This window comes from Convolutriloba macropyga, chromosome 10 (assembly GCF_964194025.1).
Source record: "Convolutriloba macropyga chromosome 10, txConMacr16.3, whole genome shotgun sequence".
Classification (NCBI taxonomy): Eukaryota; Metazoa; Xenacoelomorpha; order Acoela; family Convolutidae; genus Convolutriloba; species Convolutriloba macropyga.
Genome location: NC_134477.1, coordinates 14,467,072 through 14,480,620, shown reverse-complemented (window position 1 = coordinate 14,480,620; position 13,549 = coordinate 14,467,072). Strand labels below are relative to the sequence as shown.

The 13,549-nt window shown below is 35.4% G+C and overlaps 1 protein-coding gene across 1 annotated transcript in view; it reads left to right on the top strand.

Moving 5' to 3' along the window:
• LOC142347932 (multifunctional protein CAD-like) overlaps positions 1 to 13,549 on the top strand; it is a 155,846-nt gene that overhangs the window by 69,244 nt on the left and 73,053 nt on the right. Inside the window, exons 18-20 of the mRNA XM_075399097.1 lie at positions 268 to 419; positions 2,657 to 2,839; positions 9,581 to 9,716. Coding sequence (XP_075255212.1) covers positions 268 to 419; positions 2,657 to 2,839; positions 9,581 to 9,716 — 471 coding nt within the window. The remainder of the gene's footprint in view (positions 1 to 267; positions 420 to 2,656; positions 2,840 to 9,580; positions 9,717 to 13,549) is intronic.

Sequence of the window (13,549 nt, the reverse complement as noted above, 5' to 3'; positions counted from 1 at the left end):
GTTGTTGGGGGGCTTTTCTCCGGAGAACTTGTTACTTTTTACTGAAGTTTTGATGTGCTTAATGATCAATTTGAATTCATGATCTTTCTATAGGATCGGGAATGAGATTCAAATTAAACATATGCTCATTACAATAATTAAAGGAATTGCAGTTCAGAGGTAGACGCAAAGCAAGTGTAACTTTATCAGCAGCCTCTCAATTTTTAAACTCAACATTTGGTGGATTGTTAACATTTCTGTCTTTTTAAAAGATGTTTTCATGATTAGGCAGTGGAAGTAACGGTGGCAGTGGTGTGAATGGAGTGTGTGGCTCTTCCGGATACAGTAGTTCATCCAAAAACAGTTCCAGGCGATCTTCTCTTTCTGGGTCTGGAGACGCTGCAGCGAGTATGCTCAACAATGTCGTTGTCAATAAGCAGGTCAAAATTTTGTCTCATGCAAAAATACATTTTGAAGCATCTAGCCATTGACTATAAGCGCTACATTCATTACTTTTGACTTAGTTTGGTTGAATAAATACTTCAAAATACGCAAAAGATTTTAATTTCGCTTTTCCGAGGAGTTACGGAGGTTTAAACTTTCGTGAAAGTTAGACTCACTTTCGTTGTTTTGTTCCCATTTTTCTTAATTTTTGCTGGAAATTTGATCAATTTTGATTGTTTTGCAGAGCCTAATATAGCGTTTCAAGTTAAAAATGAGCAAATTTTTCTTGATTTTTCAGTTAACTTTTTTGGCCTTTTCATTAATTCCTTCTTTTTGAGATCTTTCAGCCGTCATTTTTCAACAATCAGTTCATATGGCGACTTCCCATTGATAATTCAGGTACTGTATGCTTCTTTCCGCGGCGAGTTAATTTTGTTTTTATAGCTGCGAAGCTGTAAGCTGAGCTGAGCTATATTGCGGTGCTCTTGGTTTTTTGTCTTGTCTTCTGACACGTTTTTCGTTTTACATTTGTTCACACAGCAAAGCTGAAATGGTCAAATTTTTTGAATAACTGCTTCCTTTCACTAACGGCTTTTCTCTCTCTCTCTCTCTCTCTCTCTCTCTCTAGCCAAAGTTTGCGTGATTAGATTTTGATCATACGTGACTTACCTCACTCAATGGAATGACTTTTGAACTTTAAAACTTATTTTGAATTAAATTAAGGTCAAAGGAATTGTTGTGTAATAAAGGTCGCTAATAAAAAGGCTTCTGTGGATTGAATTTTAACCAGCTTTATTAAATTATCGATGAATGTTTTTTGACATAACTTTTTTGAGCGGCGTCGATTTTTTTCATCGAATTAGATCTGTATCTGTTTCTATCTCTATTATAAGGCGGCACGCAAATTATTTCGCAGCTCCTGTGCTCGATTTGTCCTCATAGTTGATTTTACAATAAAAAGTATTCGGATTGTATTTTGGCTGCACTTTTTAAAATATTCTTGCTTATTTTTGATCCCAATTATAGACAAGTCTGTTGTCATTTAGAGGTTCAATTTATGTTCAAATGGAGTCCAATGAAGTCATATCATTACTGATGTGTCCGCTTTATTATTTGTGGTATTGTAAGATAGAACATTTTTTGGTTTCTCTAAAGTTAGTTTGCGTATCCTTTTTGTTGTAATAAATCCTAACTTAAAAGTTGGAATTTTCTTTCACAATTTTTTAATTATTTTGAATATGGTTTGTGTTAATTGTTGTAATTTTTTAATTGCTCTCGAAGGAAGTTGGAAGCAATTATTGTAAACGCGTTGTCTTTTTATGCAGAATTTATGCTCGACTTTTTCTTTTGACTTTTGGAGTGACTTTGCGCCCTTGACGTTTTGCGTGATCTAAATTTTTCTCTCATTCAGATTTTTAAGCAGGTGAACTCGATTGGCGACAGTTCACCACTAAAATTCAAATGAAAAGTGCACCAAAATTGGTATCATTTTTTACTTTGAATTTTTATCAGTGTTTATAGGGATCTATTCTGTTTCGGACTACCCAGTGTTTTTTACGCCCCCTGTTACAAATTATATATTATTATATAGAACGTTACAATGTAAGAAAATAGCACAAGCGCTTGGGGCGTAAAAAATATAATCCCACAAAGCTGGGGACCAAAACAGAATAGATCCGTTTATAGTAGTATATAATAACATCTAGTGAAGTCTTTTGAAGCTCAATTATTGGTGAATTCAGTTCCTCCCCCTCCACTGACTGAAGCAGGCTGTAAAAGTTTCGGGCTCCCGCAAGTCGTTCCAGAGCAGCTCTTCCGATATTCGTCGGGTTTTTTTCTGGGTATTGCAGCATGAATAGGTTGCTCTGATTTTGCTGATAATTTTCGGAGAATTATGATATTGTTCCCGTATTGTTTCCCGTATTGTTGAAGAAGCTTGACTAGTTATTGCAGTGACTGATATTCTCTTGGTTTTTTTGGTGGCAGGAGCTTATGTCAAGCTTATAAAGGTTGCCATGGGCTGGCCTAAATAAGCCTGTTACGAATTTCACAAAAATGATTTATGCGCACGTTGGTATGGTTAAAAATTTGCAGGCTAAGATACCCAGGGGCAACGCTAGGATGGGAATCTGAATCATCGATGTCAAAGTGATCTGTCACTATTTTCAAGCTTAGCTATTTTAGCCAGAATATGCAAAATAATTCATTGCCGTGAACAAATTTCGTATTTCAGGCAAACATTGGTGACTACATAGCTGAGCAGAAATTCGACCTAATTATCAATGTACCAACGAGAAATGGGGGAGCGCGCAGGGTTTCTATGTTTGTGACCAAAGGATACAAGACCAGGCGAATGGCTGTAGACCATGGAATACCTCTGCTGACTGATGTCAAATGTGCCAAAATATTAGTTGAGGTGCGTTTGATTTGAAACACACGATTTGGCAGTTACGGCATTTTAAGGGCAGCGAAACGATGTTGAGAGATGCCCTTATTGATGACGCGATGGTGTTTTAAGCGTAAAAGTTTTTTAATAGCCGCGAAGCGATAGCTGGGGCTATTATTGGCCTTCTCTTGGTTTTTTTTAATAGCCGCCCTCATCTATTCAGCCGGCTATTATAGCGCTCCTATTTTTTTACAATTCAAAGAATTTGAATTGTATTGGGGCGCTGTCTTTTTTTTTTAAGATCTGTTCACACATTTTCATGATTTTTGAAGTCAAATTGGAGTAGTGATTTTGGTCACGCCGAAACAGGAAGTGGAGCGAAAAAGCGAGTGGTTTTGCGGCGTGAATTTTTTTCGCTCTAATTTTAAAGTAGAGTGAGAAAACGGTGTTTGAACAAAAATTCGGTTTCTCGGTAGTGATTTTTTGTTCACATGCGGCAATTTCACTCTAATTTCTACGGTTTTTTCGATTTTTTGGATCGGATTTTTTTCTAAATGGTTTTCCCAATCCATTCACAGCTCTTTCTATGCCTAGTTTTTTGTTTGAATTAAAATTTAATTTCTCGACAGTATTTTGTTCACATGCGGCATTTTGACATTGATTTTTTGTTTTATTTTGTTTTTTTTATCTGATTTTTTTAATTGGTTTTCTGAATTCACTGATATTCCATTCTAGGTCTAGTTTTTTTGTTTAGTCAATGAAAATTCTTTGAATTGTACGTCAGGACTTGTCCTGCTATGTTTTTTTACTTCGTCGAATAAAAAAATGTTTCGCTTTACCTCATTTTGCCGCCTTTTCAACATTTTGCGTGAAATCTTTTTGACTTCTCTAGGCTAGTTTCTCTCTTCTCTCATTCTGCTAAAAGTGATTTTGAACATCAGTTGCTCAGCAAAGCAATTCAAAATGAACAGAGTTAGTACAAAAATGGATGTCAGAAATAGAAACGGGATAAACCCATAAAGACCAATTTTAGATGCCCGCTATTTGAACGTCGTTCCTGTAAGTCTTATTTACCATCTCTAATGCTTATTGGTATTGATAGGAGCCCCTGTAGCCTCTCTCTAAGAAACAGAAGTATGTTCAACTACGAAATGCCTTCAAAATAAATCGGACTTAAAAAATGTTTTTGTACAAAAATCTTTTTTTTTTCAATATCTTCTGTTATTTCAATCCCAATCATGCTTATTGGAATCAACGGCGGCTATTTTCCGGCAATCTGCCGGGTATGTTTATTTATTTCGTCGTCACGATTTTTGTTACGACCATATGACGTCACAACCACTTCAAATCTGCTTTTTGTTCATTCGTTCATGCAATTTCAGTTGAATTGCGTGCGTGACGTCATTTTTCAGTCTTAGTGGAGCGAGATTTTTTGTTCATTCGCATGATTAAGTTTTTGGTCACACGTGACTTATATCACTCTCAAAAATGACTTCCTAACTCTTAAATTGACTTTTCTTTACTTTAATTCAAAGAGGTAAGGTTAAATGAGTGTATATCACTCCAATTGGAGGGTTTTTAAGAGCAGCTAATAGAAACAGCAATAAGTTATTAATTGCTCTCAAACGAAGTTTGTAGCATTTATATTAGTCCTGTTGGTCTTTTTTTATGCGATTTTTCGCTTGACCGATTTTTCGTCTGACGCTTTTGACTTCTCGTCCTCAAAAACGGGATAAACAGGTAGCGCCCAGCGGGCATTAAGTGCTCTTAGAGCCTTTCAGCTCTGTTTCAGCTCTAACTGTTTTGGAGACTTATACTTATGGTGTGAAGGGCGGTTCTGAGTGGTTGAGAACCCCCCCCCCCGTTGACCCCCATCCCCACCGCGCTGTTGCCCCCCCCCCAACCCAGTGTTGCCCCCATCAGCCCCCAGTGCACCCCCCCGCCCCGTGGCTAGCTACTGACGAAGCCAACCGCTCGCCGGTCGTTTGAGAGCAATTCGCCCGACGTCAGTCGGTTATGTTACAGATTCTTAATCAAAATTAAAATCTCAGCACTTAATGAAGACTAAATTTTTTTGGTCTGTTTCTCATGCTATCTTTTTGAGACTGCAGGTCTACAAAGCTATTGCGGCTATTTTCTGGCTATCTGCCAGCTATGTTTTGAGATTGAACTGGGTGCTTTTTGGATCAAGAAGGCTATGGGATAGTGATTGGGGAAACAGCCTAACTTTCCCCATTTTACTATTTTCTAACAAATCCAATGGCAGTCAATTTGTACACATCCGATAGCAGCGCTTGGGGGATTAAGTTCTTCTCTAAGTGAAAGCGTATTTGAAATAGATATTCCTCGGTCAAAAAACTTGGGAATCACCTTATTCGTCTAATAGTAAAAAATAAAATGCTCAATCTGAAAAATTGCTCAACCATTAGATTGCATTAATGAACAACAATTATTACAACACTGCACATTCAAGTTGTTGTAACTTAACAAAAACTAACAAGAACTACAATAAATAAATGCTGTTTAATCAAAATCGAATAGATATTTAAACAAGCTGGCTCGTCCGAGTCTGTGAGTAACACAGTATGTTCCAGCATACCTCTTAAGGTTGCAAAATAACCATTTATTTCTGTCAGAGAAACCGTTGGGAGTATGCGAACGCAACTTATATGCATTGGAGAAAAATAGCTGTACTGTTTGAACCAAAAAATATGCCGTGCTTTTTTGGCAGACAAAAACCAGAACTTCAAAACATTGCTGAACGATAAATGTACTACATTTTGAAAGACACATACAGACAAACCTTACAAACACACAATACGAACACAGACACACAAAAACAAATCCCTTACACCAGAAAAACTTTTTGGCAACTGATCTTTATTCATGCTTAATCAGTGTTCATTTAGGTCTTCGTTTTATCTTGTGTGAACTTCTTGAGGCAATTGTATCGGTAATTGTAAAATTGATAATAAAATTTGAACTGTGCTTCAGGAAATTTTTCCAAAAGTTTTTTTCTCATTTTTCATGAGGATAATGGGCCAATTCAATTTTTAAAATCTCGCAGATGTTTTACCAGATTTAATAGACACAATTTGGTTTTGAAACATATTTAGAACCGCAATTTGTAGCACATATTATGTAATTTTTTAAGATTTCTGATATTTTTTGCTCTTTAGCTGTACTTGTGTCTAATATTTAAAGGAAAGTTAAAGGCTCTCCTTGAAGGTTCACATTTAGTAGCATTGGAGAACATTGGCTATCAGTAAATTTTACATTTTGCCTCCTTCACTCACTTGAAAATGTGAGATACGTGATCTGAAAAAATTCGTTTTTTTTTACGAGTTTCACCATCAATAAAGTATGTAGATTTTCAATTGGCAGAAACAACCACACATTGGAAGAGATCAGTTCTAAGAGGAATTTCAAAATAGAGAAGTGGAAAATAATTGTCTTAAAAGTTATGGACATTTGTTTTAGGTTTTTCAACCTGGCGATCCAGAAAGTCTCTAACTCTCAATTTTTTCTGTTTTGCATTCTACTAGAGGAGGTTTTTTCGAATAATCTCCTCAGTTAATATAAGGAATACAAATTAAAAAGATAAGAGAAGATTTCCATCTTTACTTTTCAATAATTGATTTGATTTGATGTTCATTCCATGAGACCGATTTTTAACGTCTCCGCGATTATTAAAATACTGAAATGGTTCTTTAAATTACGGAGGATTGTGCGGAAAAATAACTCGATAATTTGGAAGAGAATACATTTCTCGCTTTTAGTTTCAAAGTTGAATGCATTTTCAAAGTTGATTTTTGCTATTTTGAGAGCTCTTAACTGCCTGGAAGTATTCTTTTCCTTAAAATCTGCTGGATTTCCCATGGTTTTTAAACAGTAGAATACTAAGAGTCGGAAGAAAAGCTTTCTAACCAATTTTTTTTTGGGGGGCAATAAGTTAAAATTTTTGTTCAAATAATTTAGTCAAATCTTTTTTTGGCGTGAAATTGTAAAGAAGTACTCGTGACTATCAAAACTCCATTAAGCTTAACTAAAATTACTATGTTTCTCAGTTTGTTAAATCTTGGATTTTAAAGCGAACTGTCATCCCCCACCCTGGCTATCTTTTTTCTTTTCAATTTTTTTCTTCCTTCGACTTTCGAAATTTTAGTGTTCCCTTTTTTAAAATTTATTTTTAATATAAATGAAAGCTAGATCCTGAAGGTTTTTACTTGTTTGAAAACGATACGTGAACAAAGTCAAAATTTGACTGAAGAAAAAAGACAGCCTCGCATATATTTTCCCCCGTTTTGAAAATTAATTGCTGGCAGCTATTTTTGCCTTCCTTTTTCTTTAGAATTTCTACTTCCAAGCAAAAAAGGTCTTAAAACAAATAGTAGCATTTTAATTTTGCGTTTGACATTGTTTAATTGCTCTCAAACAAAATTTGTAGCAATTATATTGGTCCTGTCGGTCTTTTTTTATGCGATTTTTCGCTTGACCTCAAAAACGGACTAAACAGGTAGCGCCCAACGGGCATCAGGTGCTCTTAGAGCCTTTCATCTCTGTTTCAGCTCAAACTGTTTTGGAGAATTATACTTATACATTTGGTGTGAAGGGCGGTTCTTAGAGGTTCTCTAAGACACCCCCACTGTTGACACCCCCCCCCCCCCCACTATTGCGCACACCCCCACCGGGCTGTCCCCCCCCCCAGCCCACTGTTGCCCCCCACCCCCATCAGCCCTCAAAGCCCCCCCCCCCCTCCCTGTGGCTAGCTACTGACGAACAACCGCTGGCTAAATGCAAGTTTATACTTTTGCAATTTTTTCAAGCTTTTTGAAAATTTTTGACATTTTTTTTATTTTTATCAGCCCTAGGCGTCAAGGAACCTTCTTTAGGTTATAATAATAGAATACTGCATAGTTTCTAGTGGTAATGGAATGGTTTCAACATTTTAACATCACGAATTTTAGCATTTTTTTTTGACAAAGCGTGCAAATTTTTTCAATCTTTTGACATTTATTTTTTCCGTATTCAGGTCTTTCCAGACCCTGGTGGCAGAAAACATCCTAACGGTATTGATAAAAAGTTACTGACAAGTTTTTATTGGCCATGGAAAAGTTATTCAACTTTTTAATTTCACAAATTTCAGCAATTTTTTTCTGAAAAGTTTTCTCGTTTTTCAAGATTTTTTAGTCTCAAGAGCAAAGAAACATCCTCTAGGGTTTGAAAGTAGGTTACTGTATAATTTCTGGATTAAATAGAATGTCTTGCAAGATTTTAACATCACAATTTTTTGCTTATTTGACAATTTTTGCCATTTTTTTCAATTTTTTAACATTTATAATCATTATTGAGGTTTTGTGAGCCTCAAGGGTCAGAAAACTTCCGTTAGTGTATGATAATAGTTACTGGAAAGTTTTTGGTGGTCATTGATTAATTTTCAAAATTTTAATATCACAGGTTTTAGCAATTTTTTTTTATAAAACTTTCAATTTTTTCAAGTTTTTTTTGAAAATTTTGTCATTTTTTAGGTTTCTCTAGACTCAAGAGCCGTGGAACTGTCTCTAGGGTTCGATAATATGGTTTATAGATGTAATGGAATGTTTGTCAAGATTTTATTACCACGAATTTAGGCAATTTTTTAAAATATTCGCAATTTTTTCATGTTTTTGAATTTTTTACGGCAGCAGAGGCCCTGGAACCTCCTCGGAGGTTTGATAAAAAGCTGCTGCGTAGTTTCTAGAGTTAGTGGGATAGTGATCAACATTTTTTATTACTCCAGTTTTAGTAATTTTTGGATAAAACTTAAAATTTTCTAATTTTTGGAAAATTTTTGTTCCACGTGTATTGATCTTTATGAGCCGGTGATACTATTTCAGGCTTGAAACATGGATACCGGATAGTCTCTTGAGACAACGAAATGGTTTTGATGATTTTAATAGCTTGAATTGTACTAAGATTTTGTTAAAATTTTTGAATCTTTTCAAAATATTTGAATATTTTTGTCCTTTTTTGAGTTTAACGATCATTACTGGCCAACGAAGCTTTTCAAGTCTTGCAGAGGGGTTATTTAATTTAGCTCCAGAGACAAAAAATAGTTTTGAACATTTTCACTGCGATATCTGGAAGCTTTTCTTTTAAGTTTTGCAATATTTTGCAAATTTTGTCGAATCACGCTAAAGCTAGCCTCACTAAACCGTGGCTAGCTACTGACGAAGCCAACCGCTCGCCGGTCGTTTGAGAGCAATTCGCCCGACGTTAGTGGGTTATGTTTGTTACTTGCAGTCATTTAGGTCAATCGTTTAATAAAAATTTTCGAGCATACATAAGCAACTTCAAAATATAATTTTAATTTATGTTTTCATGCCGCTTTTTTCTGCGGTTAAGAGCGCGAGTTCATTTTCTTGTAGTTGGCAGTGAGTTTTAAAACTCTTAATCATTCTTTGAATGGCTTTCAACACTGATATTAAGGTTAATATAAATTCATTCAAGGCTAATAAACGAAATAATGAAAGCGGTTTATAAAGCATCGCGGCCAAAGTATAATAAGTAATTTCAAATTTATAGATTGGTTTTGTCAATTTAACCAATTCAATTCTATCTGTTGCTATCTGTATCGTTCCACTCGTAAGTCTATTTAGCAGCTATATCGGAAATTTCCGTGCTATGTTTTGGAAATATTTTTGGAGCATTACTGATTTTTAAGTTCTTATAATTATAACTTGAAGGTATACGGTAATTGAACAGTAAGCGATGTTAGCCTTCTGTGCATAGGGACTGAAGAAGTATGGAAAGAGTGTGCCGCCTTTGAGGACTGACATTGACTGTATCACTTCGCGACGAATCATCACTCTTCCTGGTCTAGTGGATGTTCACGTGCACATGAGAGAACCAGGAGCTGCTTATAAAGGTATCTAATCAGCATCTCTAAGCAAGACCTCATTTAAGCAATGCTTATTCGAGTTTTAATGACATTGTTTCAAAAATATCAGATAATTTCAAATCAGTTGCATATTGTCATTTTCAAATCAAATCAGTTTCAATTAAACAATGCCGCTTTAGAGGACCGATGAGATTTGCCATGAACGATACAAGACAAACAACAAAATCAAATAACAAAAATAAACAATAATTAAGACCAAAGCTCAATGTCTATTTTTTTCTTTAAAAAAACACATTAAAGTCAAAATAGTATCATATAAACACCTAAATTAAACAAATAAGCTTATGCTTCACTAAAAACGATATGGGACCTGTCCTTAATGAGACTAGGTAGCAAGTAGGTAAAAAAGAATAAAGGGCAAAGTTATAAAAAATACGTCACTATTTTTGAAAAATAAACAGATAGTCCTGAAATGAAAACCTTTAGCTATCAACTGAAATCATCAAATAGGATTAATTATAATTTTGGAAGTCATTGGTACCGTTTTTTGTCCAGAATATGCCTTAAAAATAATAAAACAACGACAAATACTGACATTAAAAAAAAATCAAAATTTTGCTATATGGAGTTTTCAAGCAATTATACTAATTAAGTATTAACTAAACAAAAATTACTTATCTATAATTGTGCCTGCGTTCAACGCCAATGGGACCTGCCCTCACTGTGTTAATCCGACAAGACACCAAAAAATAAACTCCAAAGACACCAATTGCCCATTGTTACGCACTGATTTATAAAGTTCTTATCCGTGGTGTTATTGGTGTAAATTATGGAGATAATCTAAAGTAATTATTGCCATTTTTTCCAAGGACTTATTTTGATGTTTCACAGTGCGGTTTTTAGCAGATATATTTTTAATAAAGCTAGCTAGTGATAGCCTTTTATTGAGCGGTTCGGATGTGCAATATATCCACTAGTTGCCTTGGTTTAGAAGTGTTTGTGATCCCAACATTTGTTTCTAACAAGTAGTCTCTGACTTAGAAGAAATTCCAAAAGAATTGCCAGTTCAATCTTTTATTATTTTCTCTGTTAAAATAAAGCAAAAAGTTACAATAATAGAAAGAAAGTTTTAGTTTTTATCAACTGGTTTCTGAGTCGGCTCGCTGGTGTTCTGGAGATAGTGGGTTCCGCAAGATTGTGCCTTGAGTTGTATTGGTCCTTCGCAAATATTTACTGATTTTCAAGTAGGGCGATTTCCGGCTTTTGTACGTCTCTTGGTGTTTGTTCAGTACATATACAATTCCGTATTAGCACCTACTTTATCAGAATAATTACTTCACCAAGTACATAATCTCTCATGAAGTTATTTACTGATTATGTGAATTTATCTTCAATAAACTCAAAAAAGTAAATATTGAGGCTTTTAGGCACTTGAAGTGTTTGCTAGTAAAACTGTCAATCTGCGGTTGTTTTTTGTAAATATAAACAAATTAAGGGCAACAGGCCTAGATGGACATACTGGCTATATATGGCCTTGAAACTAAATGAATATTAATTAATATAAAGCACTGAATTATGGATATTTTAAGGAATATCATCACGAAACTATGAGGGACGAAATAGGGGCGTGACACTACCGGACTTTATGAAAATTTTCCATGAAAATTTTGGGAAAGAACTGGGTTTTTACAATTTTTCTATAACACATATAATCTGCACGAGTATGATGATATAAACATATTTTTGTTGGAGCCACCCAATTTATGTTTTCTTAGAAAAGAGTTTAAGAACGAAAGCATTTAAGTTAAAGATAATGAAAGAAATTAAAGAAATAAAGTTTAAGTTAAGACAAATGGAGATAAAGGTTAACGTGAGGAAAGTTAAGACAAGATTAAGAGCTTTGAAGACGTTAAAGATGTGAAAGTGCGCTAATTTCAGAGTAAAGAGTGAAGACATAAGTTGAAAGTTAAGGTTAAGAGAATAACGGGAATTAGCACTGGAAATAATCATGGTTATTTCTTTGAATAATGGCTCTAAACTGTTAGAAGCAAGATAAGAAGGATACTAGTTGAATGAATGGTTTAAAGCACTAGTGGTTTTCATGGATAGAGCACTGATGAGTTAAGCTTAGTGAATGAAGAGATACATAATGTGTTAAAGGAATAATACTTTGTCAAACTTATATAAGACTTTCAAGAACTCAAAGCATACTTTCCTCTCGGGGTTGAGCTTGGTTGTCCAGTTCGTCGTCTGTATTGAATCGGTCCATGGTGTTTAGTGATATGGTAGAAGTTGCAGGCATGGAATTTCGTTGTTGTCGTTTGAGGGTTCCAAGTTCTTCTGGGGAGATGACTGTTGGCGGTTGCTTTAATTGTTTTGCTAGAGTAGTGACTACATCTGCTTTCAGATGCTTGGGTACGGAAACTACTGGGTTTAGCGGTACATTGGTTCCGTTAAGCTTCATGAAATTTGGTACCATTCGTCGTACAAAGGCTACTTTATGGTATAAGAACATGAAGAGAATATGTAGGGCTAGATTTCCGATAAAAACAATGATGGTTAAAGAAAGAGAAAGTTTGATTGGAACGTAGGATTCAAGTTTGTCAATTAGTGCTGGTTTAAATGACTTCATTTCAGTGGTAATTGGCTTTGCTATAGCATCTAGTGACTCTGTTGATAACTTTCTATTCGAGTAAATAAATTCGGTTTTAACTTTCTTCAATAAATCGAGGTTTGCTTCAGTACTGGAATCATATTTCGGAAGGTCATGAATGTTAGGTACTGAGTCAATTAAGTGTGCAAGTGGATCTGGTAATTTTACATTAATTCTCGTTGCTGGAAGGTACTGACAGCTTTGTAAATCAGCTCGGATTTTAATGTGGTCACTGAACATTGTATGTCCACATTTTAATGTGATTAAACAGATGTTACAACCTTTATGAGGAACATTGATGTGTCGGCCATTTTCATCCGTACCAATCTCACTAAGGGTATAATCACTTGAAGCTGATGTTAGGAGCCAAATTCCGTATCCAAGGTTCTGTGCTCGTTCTGGGTTGGGTAACACAACCTTCTCTGTATCACATACTTTCAATGCTGAGATTGTGTGGTGAAACTTGAGGGTTGCTAGACACGAGGAGAATCCAAGGTGGGTTTCCATTGTCTCATAACAGATTCGGTATCGTGGCGATCCAAGACAGTTGTCATACTGAGCTTTCGTCAGTACTGTGGTTTCCATCTGTCCTTCTGAGATTGCTAAGTATTCTCCCTCTATTACATATCTTAAGGCGTCTACGGAGTCCTTCTGAGACATAGGGATTACTATTGCACGATAAACTTCAAACACTGTCTGGCTAGGGGAATGGCTAGTGTCAGTAAAAGTCCGTCTTCAACTGTCGAAATCTCTTGTACTAATTTCGCATCGTAGTACGAAAGTATGTCAGTCATGGGTATTGCCAAAGTTAGACGATCTGGGACGTTCTTTTGGCTATCATGGACTGCATCAAGGATCTTTCTCAAAGATTTACGAGGTACTAAAGAGATTGGAAGACGTTTGTCTAGTAACGTAGGAATGGCATTTATAACATTAATTCGAAAGGAATATAAGGTTGCTCTATAACTTTTGATATCTGCGTAAAGAGTAAGAAGTAATGATGCTGCTGTGTCAAAGTTAAAGTTCAATTGTTGCTGTGATAATTGAATTTCCATACAGGAGGCTAGTGCGCTCAGATTGTGATCTATAATTGCAAACTGTTCCTCTACTAGTTTCCAGTTTCTGTTCTGGTTTTCTTGCATTTCGTTTTGCACTTTATAAACCTTTGCAAGTTCGTCAGCAACTAGGAAAAATTTCTCATCGGTTT